A 20,836-nucleotide genomic window follows, 5' to 3' on the forward strand; every position below is an offset into this window, starting at 1 on the left:
ATTTATTGCCATTATGATGCTTGTAGAGTTGGAGTTTCTGGTGGTGTTCTCTGGTCCTTTCTAATCTTTTGTTGCTTTTGGTGTGTATGTATGTATATATATATTTATTTATTTATTTATTTATTTATAAATCTTTTCATCTTTTCTCCCCTCAGAGAGTCCCCCTTAATATTTCTTGCAGGGCTGGTTTAGTGGTCACAAACTCCTTTAATTTTTGTTTGGGAAACTTTTTATCTCTCCTATTTTGAATGACAGCCTTGCTTGATAAAGAATTCTTGGTTGCATATTTTTCTGATTCAGTACATTGAATATATCCTGCCACTCCTTTCTGGCCTGCCAAGTTTCTGTGGATAGATAGGTCTGCTGCAAACCTGATCTGTCTTCCCTTGTAGGTTAGGGACTTTTTTTCCCTTGCTGTTTTCATGATTCTTTCCTTGCCTGAATATTGTGTGAATTTGACTATGATATGCCTTGTTGATGGTCAGTTTTTGTTGAATCTAATGGGGGTCTTCTGTGCTTCCTGGATTTTGATGTCTGTGTCTTTCCCCAGGTTAGGAAAGTTTTCTGCTATGATTTGCTCACATAACCCTTCTACCCCTATTTCTCTCTCTTCCTCTTTTGGGACCCCTATGATTCTGATGTTGTTCCTTTTTAATGAGTCACTGATTTCTCTAATTCTTAAATCGTGCTCTTTTGCCTTAATCTCCCTCTTTTTTTTCTGCTTTGTTATTCTCTGTTTGTCCTCTATACCGCTGATTCTCTGTTCTGCCTTGTCCATCCTTGCCGCTGCTGCATCCATCCGTGATTGCAGCTCAGTTACAGCATTTTTAATTTCATTCAGGCTATTTTTTACTTCTTTTATCTCTGCAGAAAGGGATTCTAATCTATTTTCAACTCCAGCTAGTATTCTTATTATCGTGATTCTAAATTCTGTTTCAGACATCTTGCTTGTATGTGTGTTGGTTAAATCCCTGGCTGTCGTTTCCTCGTGCTCTTTCTTTTAGGGTGAATTCCTTTGTTTTGTCATTTTGAAGGGAGAAAAAGAATTAATGAGGTAGAAAAAATTAAAGAAATTAAACTTAAAAAATATTCAAATTAAAAATTAAAAACACACACACAAAAAAATCTAATAGATGATGCTAGATCCTAGTTGTGTTTTGGTCTGGGTGTTGAGAGTGGTTTGACAGATTAGAGAAAAAAAAGGGGGGTGAGGAAGGAAATCGGTTGAGAATTTTAAAAAATGAATACACTGAAGTAGACTAAAATGAGATGATGGGGGTAAAATAGAATTTAAAGAAATATACACAAAATTAAAGAATATAGTAGAAAAAAATTAAAGAAAATATTTTTAATAAAAATTAAAAATATGAATTTTTCATTTTCTGTATTTAGAAAAAAAACAAAAAAGAAAAAAGATTAAAAAAAGAAATCATTTGAAAATTTGAAAAAGTGAATACATTGTAGTAGACTAAAATAAAATGATAGAAGTAAAATAGGATTTGAAAAAATTTATATAAAAGCAAAAAATATGGAAATAAAATTTAAAAATATTAATAGAAATTGAAAATAAAATGAAGTTTTTCTCTTTCTGCATTCAAGAAAAAGAAAAGAAATGAAAAAGACAAAAAAAGAAAAAGAAAGAAAAAAGGAAACTGAAAATTTGAAAAGGTGAGTACACTGAAGTAGACTAAAATAAAATGATCGAAGCAAAGTAGAATTTGAAATTTAAACAAAGGTAAAAAATATAGTAATAAAAGAAAGATATTTTTAATAAAAATTGAAAATAAAAATGTATTTTTTCTCTTTCTGCATTCAAGAAAAAGAAAAGAATTGTAAAAGAGAAAAAGGAAAATGAAAAATAAAAAAGAAAGAAAATTGAATAGATGAACCTACTAACAGATTGAAGTAGGACTGATTTGTTTTTTTCCCCTAGAAGTCAGTCTATGTAGCTCTTTATAGTCCATGAATTAAGCCAGTGGTGAGACTTGTGTTCTTGAAGAGCGAAGTTGGCCCAGTTGGGCAGGACTCGGTGTAACAGCTCCGCTCTCCCCTAGCTGGCGCTGCTGGCCTACTGGGGTGAATTGTTGCGGTGCTTGTTGGCGCGCATGTGCATGCGTGGGGGTGCTGAAAAATGGCGCCACCCAGCCACCCAATCTGTTCTCCCGGATCAGCAGTCGCACACCGGTCCTCTGTCCTCAGCTCTCATCCACTCCCCGCTTTTCCATTCTCCCTGACCAGGCCCCAGGCAGCACCTCTCTCCCAAGTTTTGTCTCAGATGCGGCTGTTTTCCCTGGCCCCTTACTTCCGAAGGACTGCGCCCTTGACCCACTCCGCCCTCTGTGGGAGGGTCTCACTGAGCAGTGGCCGAATGAGCAGTGGCCAAGTTTCGGCTGCACCCAGGTATGCTCGCTGGACCCTGTTGTTGCCAGTGCCCTGAGACTGCGGCCAGGTGCCAGCCTGTCCCAGAAAATGCTCATGAGATAGTGTAGCAGCAGCACCTCAGGGATTATGGAAAATCACAACACACATCTGGTACCAGGCTTCACCTTTAATGATCTTGTTCCAGCACCAGCAAATGTGGCCGCCTTCTGGGGTCTGCTGGGACCAGGTGGCTCCAACAGTCTCTACCAAATGTCCTTCCAGCAGTGGAACCGCTTCTCCCTGTGTGGCCCTAGAATCTCCCGGACCCCACTCTGCTCCTGGGGATTCGCCCTTCCCGCCAGAGCACCACCAGGTATCAAGCTGCAGAGTTGCAGCCTTTGTGCTCCCCTTGTTTACAGTCTTAATGGAATTTAAACCTTCCCCTTTCTCCCTTTTTAGTTTAGTCCCTGTGGCTGTTTACAATTTTCTACTTTCTCTCCAGCTGCTTTTGGGGAGGGGTGCTTGTTCCGTATCCCCTTGCCTCCCCAGTCTCTGTCCTCTCTCCACCCGCATAAGCGGTTCCCTACCTATTGCAGCTTCTCGCTCCCCAACTTCAGCTCTCTGCGCCACGTACCTGCCGAATTCTGTGGTTCAGTTTGTGCAGATTGTTGTGTTAATCCTCCAATCAGTTTTCTAGGTGTGCAGGATGGTTTAGTGTTGGTCTGACTGTATTTCATGGATGCGAGACACACAAAAAGCTTCCATGCTCTTCTGCCATCTTGGCTCCTCCCCCTGTACCCATTTTATAGATGAGTAAACTGAAGCTCCACTGGGTTCAGTGACATACCCAGTGTTTCATAGCTAGTAGGAGGCATAGCTAGAATGTGAACCCAGATCTATGAACCCCAGCCTTTGCTAAAATTTAAGGATATACAAGGAAAACCAAGAGAGAGATGTGTTCCTAGATTCTATGAATTTTAAAGTATAAGAAAAAAGAATTTTAGAGAATAATTTAAGAATAAAGGTATAAGCATTCTGATTAATCATCTCTTTCTCTATATATTTATACGTGTGTGTGTATATTCTTTGCTCCCTTACAAATCTCCACTACTGTGATAGAAAAATAATTACTTTTATTTAAAATATTTTTAATGTTTATTCATTTTTTAGCAACAGAGTGATACTTAGCATGAGTGAGGGAGGGGCAGAGAGGGAGACACAGAATCCGAAGCAGGCTCCAGGCTCTGAGCTGTCAGCACAGAGCCCGATGTGGGGCTTGAACTCACAAACTGCGAGATCATGACCTGAGCCAAAGTCGGATGCTCAACTGACTGAGCCACCCAGGCACCCCAGAATTACTTTTTTTAAAGGCGTAAATCCATAAGGAGAAAAGAAGATAACACATTGGTAATACTAAGAAAAACGTGGAAGTTAGAAAACAGGTGAACAATTGGGAACAGACTAAGCAGGGCAGAAAAATAAGTAAATGACCCTAAGTCTACAGTGAGGAAGCCCTAAGGCAGACCAGTCAGTGCCCCAGAGAAGGAACAGTACAGAAATTGGAAGCAGGAGGCTTCTACGAAAGTGGTTCTGAAACAGCAGGATTTGCTGAAATTCTTGAAAGTAGCAGTGAGATGTCCAGAGTCCCTCCCCACAGCCTGCCGGCCCAGTGGTTCCCTCTCTTACAAATCATCAGAAAAGTTATGACTTAAAAGGGCAGTCTAGAAAGGCTGCTATCACTGAGGGACTGATGGAGAGAGTAGTTTGGTAGGAAGGATGGTAGAAAATTGAGACCTCCGTGGATAGGAGTGAGTGATAAGGAGCTCTTCAAGGGGGATAGTGAATAGCTGATAGAGGAAGATTTGAAAGGGGTGAAATTTAGGGAAAGGAGACTGTAGGAGAGATTTCTTTTGACATGTGGAGAAAGCACATATTAATGAAGGTATTTGGAAAGGTGCATTGGGAGGTATTATATCTGAGAACTGACTTACTCTATGTAAGAGGAGACAAGGATGACACAAAGGATTTGGGAAGAGCAACATAGATTTGAAACAGCCCTATAGGGAATCATAATAAAAACACCCTTCCCGGGGCGCCTGGGTGGCGCAGTCGGTTAAGCGTCCGACTTCAGCCAGGTCACGATCTCGCGGTCCGTGAGTTCGAGCCCCGCATCGGGCTCTGGGCTGACGGCTCGGAGCCTGGAGCCTGTTTCCGATTCTGTGTCTCCCTCTCTCTCTGCCCCTCCCCCGTTCATGCTCTGTCTCTCTCTGTCCCAAAAATAAATAAACGTTGAAAAACACCCTTCCCACCTTCCATTTTTCTACTATGTGTTATTGTTATCTTAAACAAAGATTGACACTGTAAGTTCACATAATATGGGTCACAAACTTGTGGCCCATATGTCAAATTTAACCCCAAATTATATGATTTTTAAAAAAAAAAATTAGTTGCCACCATCTTAAAATTAAGCAACTTTAATTTTATTATTTTTTTTAAGTTTTTTTTTTTAATGTTTATTTTTGAGAGAGAGAGAGAGTAAGCGGGGAGGGGCAGACAGAGAAGGAGACAAAGATTCTGAAGCAAGTTCTAGGCTCTGAGCTGTCAACACAGAGCCCGAGGCGGGGCTCCAACCCACGAACCATGAGATCATGACCTGAGCCTAAGTCAGATGCTCAACTGACTGAGCCACCCAGGTACCCCTAGCAACTTTTATTTTATTTTATTTTTTTTTAATTTTTTTTTCAACGTTTGTTTATTTTTGGGACAGAGAGAGACAGAGCATGAACGGGGGAGGCGCAGAGAGAGAGGGAGACACAGAATCGGAAGCAGGCTCCAGGCTCTGAGCCATCAGCCCAGAGCCCGACGCGGGGCTCGAACTCACGGACCGCGAGATCGTGACCTGGCTGAAGTCGGACGCTTAACCGACTGCGCCACCCAGGCGCCCCGCAACTTTTATTTTAAAAAATAATCCTATTTGAGAACTTCTTCTGGAAAGACTGTATGATCCTGTATTACTAACCATACATTGCAGAGTGTAGCAGAGTGCTAGGAACTTTCTTTATATAGCGTAGGTATTCCATAGCCCCTTTCACTGATTTCTGTTACCTTCTGGAGCTGGTAGGCATTTGAGTTTAATATCCCTGATAAGCTAACTGTCTCTTGAGTATCAGCAAGTCACCTGTGTGAAACTGAGGTGTGATTATTATCTATATTTTTCAGAAAAGGAATGTAAGCCATCACAGGAATCCCAACCCAATACTCTTACCCATAGTTTGAGAGCTTCAGAGGAAGTGAAGTGCCTTTTAAAAAATGACTTCTAACTGGATGAATCCCTCTGGGAAGTGTTACTGTGCCTTCCAGGACCATCCACATCCATCCTCATAAACTCATCTTGCAAAGTAAAACCACTGTCAATCAGGGGTCTCCTTTGGTATGTGCTAAAGACCAAATCATTCTGAGATATCTGGCCCCTCCAGATTTGTATATCTACTATAGTATATCAAATTCAAGTTTCTGACATATAGTTTGATGTGGTGTTGATTGACTATGAAATACAAATCCAAGCAAGTGCCTTACTTCTTTTATTTGTATAATAAGTAATATAGGAGTATCAGTTGGTGCTCATTCTGTTTTCAAGAAATAATCCTTAAATGTGACTAATAATTTGTAATTCACTTCCATCTAACTGTCCGATGAAAAATCAATACTCTGAGAATCATTGATTAAATATGCTGTATGATCACAAGAAAAAAGTCAATTAGGAAAAGCTCTAGCCGTGTTCTTGGAAAAGTTTAATTAGTAAAATCACTTCACTCAAATGTGATTAAGAGCTGCTAATTTAGGACTAAGAACTATTAAAGAGTCTGCACCAGGATAACAACTCCTAAGAAATGGCTTCCAATTAATTAGAAGAAGTTTTTCCTAATATCTAGCTAACTTGGTCTCTTTCATGCAATGAATTTCTGGCATTATGGACTTCAATTTGGGGTGGGGGTGGGGGGGTCATTTTATTTCTAATGAAATTACTTCAGTCCTAGGAGGAAGCTCGTAGGGTTTGGTTTGCTTGTGTAGTTTCTCTTCTCTTCTCTTCATAATTTCTCTGAAGTGATTTTTTTCCTCTAACTCTTTGTCTTTACGTTCTTGGGCCTCACATATTGCATCTTCTTTCCGTCGGATCTTTAGCTCTTCCTGCCACTGTCACAGAGAGAAAGTGTCATTTACATATGAATTTCCATGAAAAAATACATCACTTTAGCTTCTTAAGATGCAGATTCTATTATCCAATTATCTTCTCAGTTTTTCTCACAGATATTCTTAAGGAACTTAAACCCTACCATAACTGGAAAAATATATAAGCCATCTATTAGTAAGTATACAATTCTGCTCCCCTCCCCTCCCCCAAAAAAACAGAGAAAAAAGAGAAAATAAGGTTTACATTTTTATATTACAAAGGAATTTCAGTTTTTCATCAATATGGATATTTACATGATAGCATGGAATCAGAAAATAAAAAATCAAGCCAAAGCAAAACAAGAAGAAAAGCCAAATTAATGTGAAAGGTAAAAATTATAATACTATTACATATGAAGTAGAAAATAAAATTGATGGGCAGACAAATGCTGATTCTGCAGCAAATACAAAGACTGCTAAAGGATTCACTTCAATTGAGCATGTTAATCATGACAATAATAACAGCATCATCTGGAGGCAAAATTCTAGGAATCAGTAGTTAGAAGTAAGGACCTCAAATCAACCAGACATCATCATGAGGACCCTTTTCCCCTTCTACTATCTTTAATGAAGGAAAGAGTGAAAGAGGTGGTAATCTCTCCGGGTAAAAAGTTCAGGGCACAAAGACCCTTAGCATGAAATGTTGCTCATTTTGTCACCCTCAGTCTGTCCATACTCACAAACAATCAGACAATGCTTAAGCACCTACCAATTAACTTACAAATTACTATAGACTAGTGCTGTGAATTATAACTATTATTTGAGATATGTAGATATTAATAAGCAGGACTAAACCACAGAGTTAAAAAAAAAACTCAGCTTTCCAAAGGCAATACATTTTTTTAAATGTCAATACACTCAGAGTAAATATTAAATGAAAAAGCATGATAAAATACTCATTTTTCTTACCCCAAGTTAAATTTTAAGACATAGGAAATACACATGTTACTTTGATAACTATGATACCCATCTGTGACATACAATTTTTGTCATATAACAAACTAAATAATAATATTGTTTGACAAAACTACCAAATTTATGTTATAGCATAAAAGTGGTAGTTGATGTAATAATGACAGTATCCATAAACAAAGGCAACTAATCCACCTTATATGAGAGATTTCAATGTACTTCGTGACCTTGATCTTTACATTGTGAAAAATCAACAGAGGATTAATTCTTAAGAACTCTCAGCAAAATAGAACCCTTTGGTTTCCCAAACAGCATGTATAAAAGTGGTAATGGGGTATCACATTGCTAATGTCCAGGAGGCAGCTCTACCTCTCTCTTAGCTCACTCTCTTGTTAGAACTTGGCATGGTTGGAATTCACCACAACATTATTATCTTTCTTCCTGGTATTCCCAGGAAAAAAAGTAAACTTTTCTTCCCCATTCTGTCTCTCTTGACCATGACAAATTCAATTTGGATAAACCATTGTCTTGTCTTTACTTTATCTGATACTGTTATCATCGATTATGGCAGCAAGAAGGAGGATGCAGATATGGTTGAAGTTGATGGGAAATGGAAGCACTATTTACTGCTTTATTTAACCCACTCAGTCAGAATTTTAATCACCATAGTATAGAATACCAGCAGTGTACATGGCACCTTAATATATGCTGAATAATTAGAGGTATCTGCCTTATTATTTGCTTAATATGGCCACTTAATAGTATTCAACTGACTTAATGGGACAACTAAACTTGTAGGTTTTTGTTTCTTGTCAATACCACAGATTCCACCTTTCCACCCTGTTAACGTTAGGAATTATAAACCAAGAAATTAAGCAACTATGAAAACCAGAGAAGAAAAGTGGATTTGAAGTCTGGAAATCTGGTTTTGTGTGTAGACTCAAAAAGCATTAGTCATTTACTATCTTCAAAACCTTAGGCAAATAACTGCATTGTAAACTACCATTCTTTTTTATAAATGTTTTACAGGCTTGTGAAGATCACATTAACTAATGTAAAGCAAATATAAGTATAGAGCACTACTGCTATAGCTATCTAAAAGGAAATGATATATACATGAATATTTTTTGAAATGTGCTACCAGGAGAAACTTCCATAACCTTCTCCAATCAATACTGCAGACTATTGGATTAGGCTAGCCACCTATCAAACAATTTGGGTTCTATTAACTGTCAAACAAATTTTGAGAAAGAATTCCTTTACACTTCCGCGAATACACTATAAACAGATCTGTGGCAGCAATTACTTAGATAATGCTTACATCCTTGGAAAGAGAAAAAGATGAAGGTTTTTAGGCGCTACTACCTGGCCTCCTCTCTACCATTCAAAAGGATGTCCTCTGTCTCTTGAACTAGCCCTAGGCAGATGTGTTTAATTACAAAATGATTCAAGTCTTATCAATCTTTCAAGGCTAAAAAACTCACTGAAAATTCAATCAAAAGGTTTTTGTTCTGTTATTAAAACTACACTACATATACGTGTATATACACATTGGCTATTTGCTATCTCTTATCATCTATCCTAGATCATTTAGTTGAAGTGAATAGTGAAATACAGATGCTGCAATTTATAAACCGTTACAAAATTTGTATAATGTTCTGTATATATAATATATTGGTTTCGCAGAAACTTCATTAGTGAATAAAAGGATGATACAATTAATTAAACATATTCTATATGCTATTGAGTCCATACTGTATTCAAAGAAAAAGAGAAAATAAGTATTTTCTCTTCTACTCCAACTCTACTCTTAAAAAGTTACAAAATTATTTCATAAATCATGAACTAAATATAGCTGAGTGGATTAAGGTGTCTTAAGTGAATGGCCTTGAATTGCCACTGTTTAACTCATACCAAGAACAAAGTGATTAAAGTCTAATATTTCAGGGGTAAAGAATGATCACCAAAAATTGAGCCAAAAGATTTTTGTTCCATTACTAAAACCACATTATAAAAGAAATCAGTGTTCAGTGTTCAATACCAGATCCTTGTCACTAGAAATCAGTACTAAATTCAGGAAGCATGATAAGGCTAGTATTTTACAAATGACAGAAAGCCAAATTTTCTGTAACCCAATAAAGGCACTGAAGTATATATACAGCACAGTAAGATATAATTAAGTTTGGCAATGCCTAATCATGGCTTCATTTCTAAGTTTGATGTGTTAATGTTTTAGTCTCAGAACTGCACTTTCTAATTCAAAGTGCATTTAAGAACAAAGGTTTTGCTGCTAGTTTAAGGAAGTCAATCTTACATGATGGTCAATGATTCTTGCCAATTCTTCATCAGCTCTGGTGAAGAAATCCGGATAAGAAAACATGGGAAGTTCTGATAAAGAAGGATGTTCCCTTCAAAAGAGCACAAGAACAATATTAGGTATAGATAGTTCTCCTTCCAGGAATATATGGATTTTCAAGTCATAATTCATTACACAGCATTTTGACTCTACATTGTTAACATCAAGTACTTATTCTTTGTAGACTACTATCTATAGCTTTTAGTTTCTATAAATAATGTTGGGTTACCTAAACTGACATTTTAGAAGGTAGGGAATGATATATAGTATCAGAACTAGAAAATAATAAAAAGGTAATCTTTGGGATGCTTGGGTACTCATTCATACTTTTGGCTTTGGCTAAGGTCACAATTTCATAGTTCATGAGTTCAAACCCCACACAGTGTGGAGCCTGCTTGGGATTCTCTCTTTCCCTCTCTCTCTGCCCCTTCCCAGCTCATGCTTGCATTCTCTCTCTCTCTCTCTCTCTCTCTCTCTCTCTCTCTCTCTCTCTCCCCCATCCCCAAAATAAATTTTTAAAAAAAGTTATCTTCTCCTAGGAGGTATAGTCAGTAGCACAGGAGATGATAGGAAATGAAGGGTTTAAGGAAGCATGAAATAAATTTTGTCCAATGGGGAGATTAAAGTTCCCATAGCCATACATAACCCCATGGCCCTGGAAGGTCTGGTGAAAGTCTAAGCCTAAGAATTTGATCTAAGATACACTAAAAAAAAAAGCAAAAAATGCTGTGATTTCAGTACTTCTCCAAGCTCTTGTAGTACTAAGGGTGAAACTATGGCAAACAGTTTACAAACAGTTCAATAGAAGTGTTGGCAGTGCAAACCGAGGCTCTAAACTAGTGGAGACTTAGTGTTAAATTGTCCACATAATAGTTGCATTGTGTTACAATTATTATGAAGAAATGGTTGTGAATCCAGAAATACGTAAAGCAACAAAATTGTTGTATAGAATATGGTTTTAGAGGATAGAAAGTGGGTTTAAGGAAAAGCTCTTAGGCAAGAAGCTAAGGAGAGACATAGCCCATGAAAATTTTCCATATTCAGAAAAGTCTGATCACTTTTAAGACAGCAATGTCTAGTGTAATTTTTGCAATTTTCTGTCTATCCAGCAAATTTTAGTGAGCTTTGTACATTTGACATCCTATGTTTCCCTCATATCACTAGGTCCTCTTGCTTTATGCGGCACTAAATGCTTCTGAAATCTTTCCATTTATCTACATTTCCACCATCATTTCCTTGGTCTGAACCATCATCTTTCGCCTGGACCAACACTTCCTTTTTCTAATCCCTGCATCCACCACGCCTCACCCTTTTTAGTCTCATCTGTATACAGTAGCCAGAACTTTTTTCAAAATACAAAGGGAATCATGTCAATTCCCTACTTCAAACTGTTTAAGAACTCCCACTTAACTTTAGGATTTAGATCACATTTAGTGTCAAGAAAGCCTGAAGTAGACTTTGCACTTGGGAAAGTGGCTTTGCATGTTTTTTCCAGACTCACTTCTCTTCTTGGCCTGCATCTGTACGTTTCTAGCACATGGACTTTTTTGTAGTTGCTGCAGTGTATCCTGCCCCACCCTACTATGGTTTCCATGTGCTGTCACCCTTTCTCCAGTGCCTTTCTCCCCTGCTGCTCTCTGCCACAGGGCTGGCTAACGTACACTTACCCTTCCACTCTCTGTGCAAGCCCACTACCATAGCCCTCAGTCCATCAGGGCCTTTCCTTCATCATACTTACCTCCGTTGTAATTTTACATTCATTTGTGTGCCTGACTGAGTTTTGTTTTCCTGAGTAGAGTATGGGCAACATGAATGTGAGGACTTCATTTGTTTATTATTGGTCTCCCCAGTGCCCACCACAGTGCCACCAGACACTCAATGAATGCTAGTATGTTTGGTGAATTCTTGAATGAATAAATTAAAGCTGGGATATGCTTTAATCCCCTTTACAGTCCAAGCCATCAATAAGCGTCTCCCAGATAGCACTCTTAGATCAGTGGAACAGTACCCAGGACAGCAAGAGGATTGCAATCCCAAGAGACAAGTCACAGAATGAAACTGATAGCAGGAGTTCAAAGGAAAACAACTCAAGTGGTAGGTGAGCAGAGAACATATATGGACTCCTCCCCCAACTTGCAAGACTCAGAAGTATTATGGGGCAGAAGAGCAATGGGCTTCCCACCACATGTCCAATAGGGGCTTGAGCCATTCTATTAAAATATTAAAGGAAAATATGATCCTAGAATGCTGAGGAATTTGGGGACATATAGGGGCAGATCCTTGGGTTAACTGTATTCGTTCAGTAAAATTTGGGCATTTCGGATATTCAGAGAATTGTGCTAAATGCTGTGAAAAGATAAATAAGACAGAACTTTTAAATTATTTAAAGGTTGGGGTGCCTGGGTGGCTCAGTCAGTTAAGTGTCTGACTTCAACTCAGGTCATGATCTCATGGTTCATGAGTTCAAGCCCTGCATCGGGCTCTGTGCTGAAAGCTCAGAGCCTGGAGCCTGCTTCAGATTCTGTGTCTCCCTCTCTCTCTGCCCCTCCCCTGCTCACACTCTGTCTCTCTCTCTCTCTCTCTCTCAAAATTAAACATTAAAAAATTATTTACAGGTTAAAAGTATTCAAGCAAGTTTCCTCAATTACTTCTTGAATCATAAAAGTTGAAAGAAATGCATCACAATATAAATAATATTAGAAAACCTTTAAAATAGGAAGATTAAATGGATATGCTTGGGCATCTGTGATTTTTAGTTATCTCAGCTGAATAGTTTATACTAAAAAAGAAAAATGAGTAGATAACTATAATAGGAGACAACATGAGACATAAGAAAGATAAACATTCAATTATATAAACTGAAAAATACAGTAAAATGGTTAAGCACAGGGCTCTGCAGTCAGATCTCAAAGCAAATTTTCATTCTGCTACTTAGTACTATTTAATCCTTATGTTCCTCAGTGTCTTCATTTTTAATATAAAAAGATAATGGTACCTACCTTGTTATATCTTTATGAGGATTAAGAAGGATAAGACATAAAGCATGTTTGATGGAGCAAATACTAAAACAAGTTCCAGCTTTTTTACCCTTATCATCAGCATTATCAAAAGAATTCAGAGGAGGAAGCCATGGCTTTGGCTGGTACCAAAAAGAGGAAAAAAGAAAAGAAAAAAAGGGATGCAGGAACAAAACATTTAAGGTACGTCATGAATGAGATGTACAATTTTGACTTTTTGGAGTCAAATGGGAATTGGAGAGAAACCTTTCCATAAATTTCTTGTATGACAATCCTAGGTCTGCCATAACAAATTACCACAAATTGATCGGCTTAAAAAAACAGAAACCCATTCTCTCCCAGTCCTTGAATCCAAAAGATCTTAATCGTGTCGGCAAGGTGGGTTCCTCTGGAGGCCCCGGGAAAACATATTGCAATGCCACTCTTAGCCTCCAATGGCTGTGAGAAATCCTTAGCATTCCTTGGTTTATAGACACAACACTCCCATTTTCTCCATCTTCATGTGATCTTCTCTGTGTTTCTGAATGTCTTCTATTTTCCATCTCTCATTCATAAGAACACAAGGACATTGTCACCCCGGATATAAGGCCCACATGACCAAGACAGCCTTAACTTTCCCCTCAGCTTGACTAAACCTTAGACAAGGCTTCTTACTGACCCTGGGTCCCTGACCATCCCTTTAAAATACAATCAATCAAGAAAGATAGTGCCCCTGTCCTCCAGATCTGTGGTAGGGTAGGAGCTAACCTAGAAATTGACAATTAGCAAGCACAGATGACCTCATCACATTGCCCCCCCCACCCCCCCACCCCCGCTCCTCTAACATCCTCCAGTACTTTTCCACTACCTCACTTCAGCACTAAAAATCCTCCTGTCTTTTGTTTCAAGGGAGTCTAATTCAATCTCTCTTCTATATTGCAAGACTTGAATAAAGTCTTCTTTGTCTGTTTAATTTCCAGTGCAATTTTTGACACATCCTAATTCAAGATGACCTCATCTTTATCTTTAGTAAGGGATCTTTATCTTAGTTACCCAAATAAAGTCACATTGACAAGTATGGAGTCTTAAAACTTGGACATATCTTTTGGAGGACACAATTCAACCCACTACAAGTAACAAAGCGGAAGTACAGACAGGGATGAAGGAAACAAAGGACTCATATGAGAAGTACTTGGACTCAGAAGGATGGAACCTAGAATACACTTAAGGGAACAGTAGGTGACTCATTTATTCACTCATTCATTCATATGTTCCACATTTATTGTGAGAGGCAAGTTATTGTAAGGACTGGAAGAAAAAACATTTTTTTTAAACTTGCATACCATGCTCTAGAAATTCAAAGTTCAGATGGGTTGTAGACATGTAAACAGAAATCTACAGTACACTGAAAAAAAAAAAAAACTTCTATAAAATAGTAAAATAGGGTTTTGTGGAGTACAGAGGTAGGAGGTAAGAGAAGATTTCCTGAATGAATTATGCATGGTTGTCCCACTAGGATGTTTATGGGTTGAGTAAAAGACACATTTAGGACATGTTCAGTTTTTTTAATATGTCAAAGATGGGAAATGTTCAGAGATATTTGCCAAAATAGACAAAAACAAAAAATAAGGGATAACACAGTTTTTTAAACAGAATTGTGGTTTTTCAGGTTCCCGAGATTTTCTGAGGATATACAAGTATGGAGTGAACATCCCATCATACCGGAGGTATTCCCCAGAAACATGTGGCATGCCCATGTCTCAGGCTTCTGTAATCCTGCATTTCACACTCTGACCTATGATTCAGTGTTGAAGCATCAACTTAGCAGGTAAAAGGTTGCTTTTATCTCAAGCAGACTAAATAACCTTTGGAATTACCCATGAGGGAAAGAAACTGTATTTTTAAACAACCCACAGAACTACCTCCTTGTTTAGCAATTCAATGACTTACCCCTTTATCACACACTGATTGATTGATTGGTTGAATGGAGAGAAACTGGGCACCCAGACTCATTGGCTGGCATTTTTCTAGTATGCTTTATTTCCTTTTTGATGTTCATCATAGATTGTATGATCCTCAAAAACATTGTGGATGTATCACTTTTCACTGATTCCAAACTTGTTCCAATCAATTGTATACTTCTTTTTCCCTTTTGGGAAGCTTAAATTTTCATTATTTGGCTACTAGAATACTCTCCTTAACCAACTTATTTCTTCAAAACTTCCTCAGTTCTACTGCAGTTTCTTCTTTTTATTTCAGCTTTATTGAGATATAATTGATATATAACACTGTGTCAATTTAAGATATACAACATGATGATTTAATACAGGTATATATTACAAAATGACTACCACAAAATTAGGTAGCCCCTCTGTCATTTCACATAACTAGCACTTTTGTATGTGATGAGAACATTTAAGATCTACTCTCTTAGCACTATTCAAGTATATAACACAGTATTGCTAACTACGTTAACAATGTTACCATGCTATATATTAGATCTTCAGAACTTAGTCCTCTTATAACTACAAGTTTGTAACCTTTGATAAAGGTCTCCCCATTTCCCCCTTCCTCCAACCCCTGGCAAATACCAGTCTACTCTGTTTCTATGAGTTCTGCTTTTTTAGAGTCCACATGTAAGTGAGATGATACAGTATTTGCTTTTCTCTGTTGGGCTTATTCATATTTCACTTACATAATGCCCTCAAGGTCAATCCATGCCGTCACAAATGGCAGAATTTTCTTCTCCTTTTATGGCTAGATAATATTCCATCATGCATATATACCACATTCCTTTATCTATTTATCTGTCGGTGCATACTTAGGTTGTTTCCATGTCTTGGCTGTTGTAAACAATGCTGCAATGAATATGGGGGCACAGATATCTTTTTGAGATAGTGATTTTGTTTCCTTTGGATATATGCCCAAAAGTGGAATTGCTGGATCACACTGCAATTCTATTTTAAATTTTTGAGGACCTCCATACTATTTTCCGTAACAGCTGTACCCATTGTACATTCCCATCAAAAGTGTACAAGGATTCCCTTTTCTCCACACTCTTGTCAACACTTGTTATCTTTTATCTTTTTGATAACATCCTAACAAGTATAAGGTAATATCCCATTGTGGTTTTGATTTGATTAGTGATAATAAGCACCTTTTTTTTTTTTTTTTTTTTTTTTTGTACTTGTTGGCCATTTGTCTTCTTTGGAAAAATGTCTATTCAGGTCTTTTGCCCATTTTATTAGTGGATTATTTGGGGCGTTTTGCTACTGAGTTGTAGAAGTTCCTTATTTATTTTATATATTAAATTATTTTCTACATAGATGTTCTGGAGGTATTTCCTCCATTCTATAGGTTACCATTTCATGGTTTGATTTGTTTTTTCTTTTTCTGGGCAGAAGCTTTTTAATTTGATATAGTTCCACTTGCTTATTTTCACTTTTGTTCCCTTTGCTTTTCAGGTCAGATCCAAAAAATTGTTGCCAAGACCAATGTCGAGGTTATTTTTTCTTATGTTCTCTTCTAGGAGTTAACAGTTCCAGTTCTTATATTTAAGTCTTTAATCCGTTTCAAATTAATTCTGTGAGTGGTATAGGAAGGGGATATGAATAGATTCTTTTGTATATGAATACCCAAGTTTCCCACCACTTGTTACTGAAGAAACTGTTTTCCATTGAATTTTCTTGGCTGCCCTATCAAATAATAGTTCACTGTATATGCACGGGTTTGTTTCTGGGCTTTTCATTCTGTTCCATTGGTCTATGTTTCTGATTTTATGCCAGCACCATACCGTTTTTGATAACTATAACTTTGTACCATAGTTTGAAATTGAGAAGTGTAATGCCTCTAACTTTTCTCTCAGGATTGCTTTGCCTAATGGAAGTCCTTTGTAATTTCATACAAATTTTAGGATTTGTTTTTCTTCTACTTCTGGGAAAAACTCCATTGACATTTTGATAGGGATTACACTGAATCTATATATTGCTTTGGATAGTATGCACATTTTAACAGTGTTAAAATCTTCCAATATATAAGCGTGGAGTATCTTCCTATTGACTTGTATCTTCTTCAGTTTTTTTCATCAATGCCTTAAAGTTGTCAGTGTACAGAACTTTCACCTCTTTGATTAAATTTATTCCTAAGTATTTTATTGTTTTTGATGCTTTGTAAAAGAGGTTATTTTTAGATAGTTCATTGTCAGTGTACAGAAAAGCAACTGATTTAGTATGTTGATTTTATATCCTGCAACTTTACTGAATTCATTTATTAGTCTAATAGTTTTTCATGGATCCTTTTTGTTTTCCTGCATATAAAATTATGTCATCTGCAAAACAGAGACCGTTTAAGTACTTCCTTTCTGACTTGGGATGTCTTTAATTTCTTTTTCTTGCTTCACAGCTCTGTCTAGGACTTCTAGTAGTATGCTTTCACCATTGAGTACAATGTTAGCTGTGTTCTTGTTATTTATAGGCTTTATTATGTTGTGAGGTATGTTCCTCCTATACCCAATTGATTGAGGATGTTTATCATGAAGTAAAAATGGGAAATTTGTCAAATGCTTTTCTGCATCTATTGAGATGATCATATGATTTTTATCTTTTATTCTATTAATGTGTTATATCACACTTATTGATTTACACATGTTGAAACATTCCTGCATCCAGGGATAAATCTTGCTTGATCATGATGTATGGTCCTTTTAATGTGCTGTTGAATTTGGTTTGCTGGTCTGTTGTTGAGAATTTTTGCATCTATATTCATTAGGATAAATGACCTGTACTTTTCTTTTCTTGTAGTATCCTTATCAGACTTTGTTATCACGGTACTGCTGGCATCATAAAGTGAGTTTGAGAGTGTTCTCTCATCTTTAGTTTTTTTTATAAGAGTTTTAAAAGGACTAATGTTAATTCTTCTTTAAATGTTTGGTAGAATTAACCAAACCAGTGAAATCATTTGGTCTGGGATTTCTTTGTTGAGAGGTTTTTTGTTTTGTTTGTTTTGTTTTGTTTGTTTTTTGACTGCTGATTTAATCAACTTGCTATTGTCTGTTCAGATTTTCTATCTCTTCATGATTAATTCTTGGTAGGTTTTATGGTTCTAGGAATTTATCCATTTTTTCTAGTTTATCCAATTTGCTGGAATATCATTGTTCGTAGTAGTCTTTTATAATCCTTTATATTTTTGTGGTATCTGTTGCAATGCCATAACTTTTTATTATTTATTTGAGTCTTCTCTCTTTGGGGGGTGGGTCTAGATGAAGGCTTGTAAATTTTGATTATTTTTTCAGAAAAACAGATCTTAGTTTCATTAATCTTTTCTAGCATTTTTTGGTCTCTACTATTTCCTTTATTTCTTTGATCTGTTAGGTCTTTACTTCTGCTACCTTAAGCTTATTTTGTTCATCATTTAGTTCCTTGAGGTATTAAGTTAGGTTGTTTGAGATCTTTCTTTTTCTCTTAAGGTAAGTATTTATCACTATAAACTTCCCTCAGAACTGCTTTTGCTGCATCCCATAAGTTTTGCTATTTGTATTTCCATTTTCATTTGTTTCAAGATATTTTTTTGATTTCACATTTGATTTCTCCTGTGATCCATTGGTTGTTCAGGAGAATGTTATTTAATTTTCACATATTTGTGAATTTCCAGTTGTTCTCCTGTTATTGATTTTTATAGTTTTAGAACACTGTAGTTGGAAAAAACTATTTGGTATGATTCCAGTCCTCTTAAGTTTGCTAAATACATGTTTTGTGTCCTAACATGATCTCTCCTGGACAATGTTCCATGTGCACTTGAGAAGAATGTGATGCTGTTAGGTGGAATGTTATGTAAATGTCTGTTAGGTCCATTTGGTCTAAAGTATAATTTAAGTCCAATGTTTTCTTTTTATTTTTCTGTCCGAAAATTCCATACATTGTTGAAAAGGAAAATTAAAGTCTCCTATTATTGTATTGTTGCCTATTTCTCCCTTCAGATCTATTAGTATTTGCTTAATATATTTTGTTGCCTCAAAGTTGGGTACATACATATTTACAATTGTTATATCCTCTTGATGAATTGACCCCTTTTTCATTATGTTATGACCTTCTTTCTCCTGTTACAGTTTTTGACTTAAAGTCTATTTTGTCCAATATAAGATAGCTACCTTTTTAAAATTTTGTTTGCATGGAATATCTTTTACATCTCTTTATTTTGCGTCTGTGCCTGTCTTTAGAATTGAAGTGAGCCTAATGTAGGCAGTATCTTGTTTTGTTTTGTTTTTTAATCCATTCATTCACTCTATAGCTTTCATTCAAAAATTTAGTATATTTATATTTAAAGTAATTATTGATGGGTTAGGATGAATTAATGCCATATTATTGTTGTTTTGGTCTGTTTTATAGTTCCTTTGTGTCTTCCACTTTTGCTGTCTTCCTTTGTGAACTGATGTTTTTTTTTCCATACTGATATGCTTTGATTCACTTCTCTTTACCTTTTGTGTATCTACTATAAGTTTTTGCTTTGTGGTTACCATGAGGATTGTATAAAACATCCTATTGATATAATAGTCCATTTTAAGCTAATAACAACTTTGATTACATACAAAATTAGATCTTAAGTAGAACTGTCCATTAATACTTCAGTAGCATCTTTCCCAATTCCATTTCAATTCAGTGGCCTTAGGAACCATGGATCATTCAGGAAACTAAAAGTTTCAAGTCCTTAGAGATATATTTAACCATAACTTTCACACTCAGAACCCTATCTATTCAAATTTAATCTTTCATACATCTTTTTAAAGGGGGGTTAAAAATTAATTACTTTCTGGGCACATAAATGGAAGATTTTTATCTCAAATTAATAATGTTGATTTTCTATTTAGGAAGGGTAATTGGTTCAAGTAATATATCATATCTAAACATTTTTATTTTCCTTCACCATAATTAGATTGTCCAAATCACAGGACCTCAAGATTACAGCTTCCTATAAGGGACAAGATTTAAAGCACAGATATTTACAAGAGCTATCCAAAGTAGGCTAGTAAAAGTAGGCTAATAAAGAAAAAAGTTGTTCTCAACTTAACTAGTATTATTACCATTACTTTATCACTTATGTTAAAATATCTGAAACCTATTTAATTGCTCTGCAATTTAGTTCCTGCATTTAAAAACATTCTATAAATACAGTCTGCTCAGTGAGAGTTAAAAAATTGTTGTGGTCTCCCCTCTCTGACATCTTCAGGCTGGACAATGATCCCATTTCTGCCTGGCATGAGAATCACCAGTGAAGGGAAACTCCAGGGACCTTGGCCTTGTTCCATTCTCAAAGATCCCATCCAATGTGCTCTGTCTTAGACATCGGCTACTATAGTTTCAGTCGTAATTTTCCCTGCCAGTCAGACTATTGATCTGGTGGTTTCCATATAAAGCACCTGCCGGAAAGTTTCAGGTGTCACTTTCACATTGACTACAGCTTACCGAGAAACTATGGAACTCAAAGTCAAGGCTTTTTGAATTTTAATATCTTTTCAATCTAAGTCAAAATTTCCAATGGACATGTCACACAAAACAATTCTTCTTGCATTTCCAGAAACAAAATTTGCAGTCGTAAGCTAGGGATGGTCCTCTGCTATCCTAGAATTGCAGATTTATCCTCTACTTTTTAGTGTTTCTACAATCCTATGAATCAATTAGCCATTAAAGTCTGGGCCATTTATCATTCTCATTTTAGACACTAATTTGTGTGGTTATCACAACTGGATTATGATTGATTGGCTGAAAGACACAGTAAAATTGATGTTAATTTTAAAAAGGATGTTAATATTTTTAAGGGCAGCTTATAGAAACTTATGTAGATGCTTTCACAAAGCAGGAAGAATGTAATCTCCCCCCAGGCAGAGGTATGCTCTAGGAACACCTCTGAAACCAATCTCAAGAATGAGTAGGAGTTACTATAGTGTTAGTGAAAATAAAGGTACGTATAAATTAACTGTGTACGTGTA

The 20,836-nt window shown here is 36.5% G+C and overlaps 1 protein-coding gene across 1 annotated transcript in view; it reads right to left on the minus strand.

Annotated features, from left to right (window-relative positions):
• Positions 1-5,924: 5,924 nt before the first annotated feature.
• Positions 5,925-20,836, minus strand: part of TMEM232 (transmembrane protein 232) — a 206,630-nt gene continuing 191,718 nt past the window's right edge. The window contains exons 14-15 of the mRNA XM_030326194.1: positions 9,818-9,911; positions 5,925-6,555 (exon numbers count right to left, since the gene is read on the minus strand). Coding sequence (XP_030182054.1) covers positions 6,364-6,555; positions 9,818-9,911 — 286 coding nt within the window. The 3' untranslated portion in view covers positions 5,925-6,363. The remainder of the gene's footprint in view (positions 6,556-9,817; positions 9,912-20,836) is intronic.

The sequence above is a fragment of the Lynx canadensis genome, chromosome A1 (assembly GCF_007474595.2).
Source record: "Lynx canadensis isolate LIC74 chromosome A1, mLynCan4.pri.v2, whole genome shotgun sequence".
NCBI lineage: Eukaryota > Metazoa > Chordata > Mammalia > Carnivora > Felidae > Lynx > Lynx canadensis.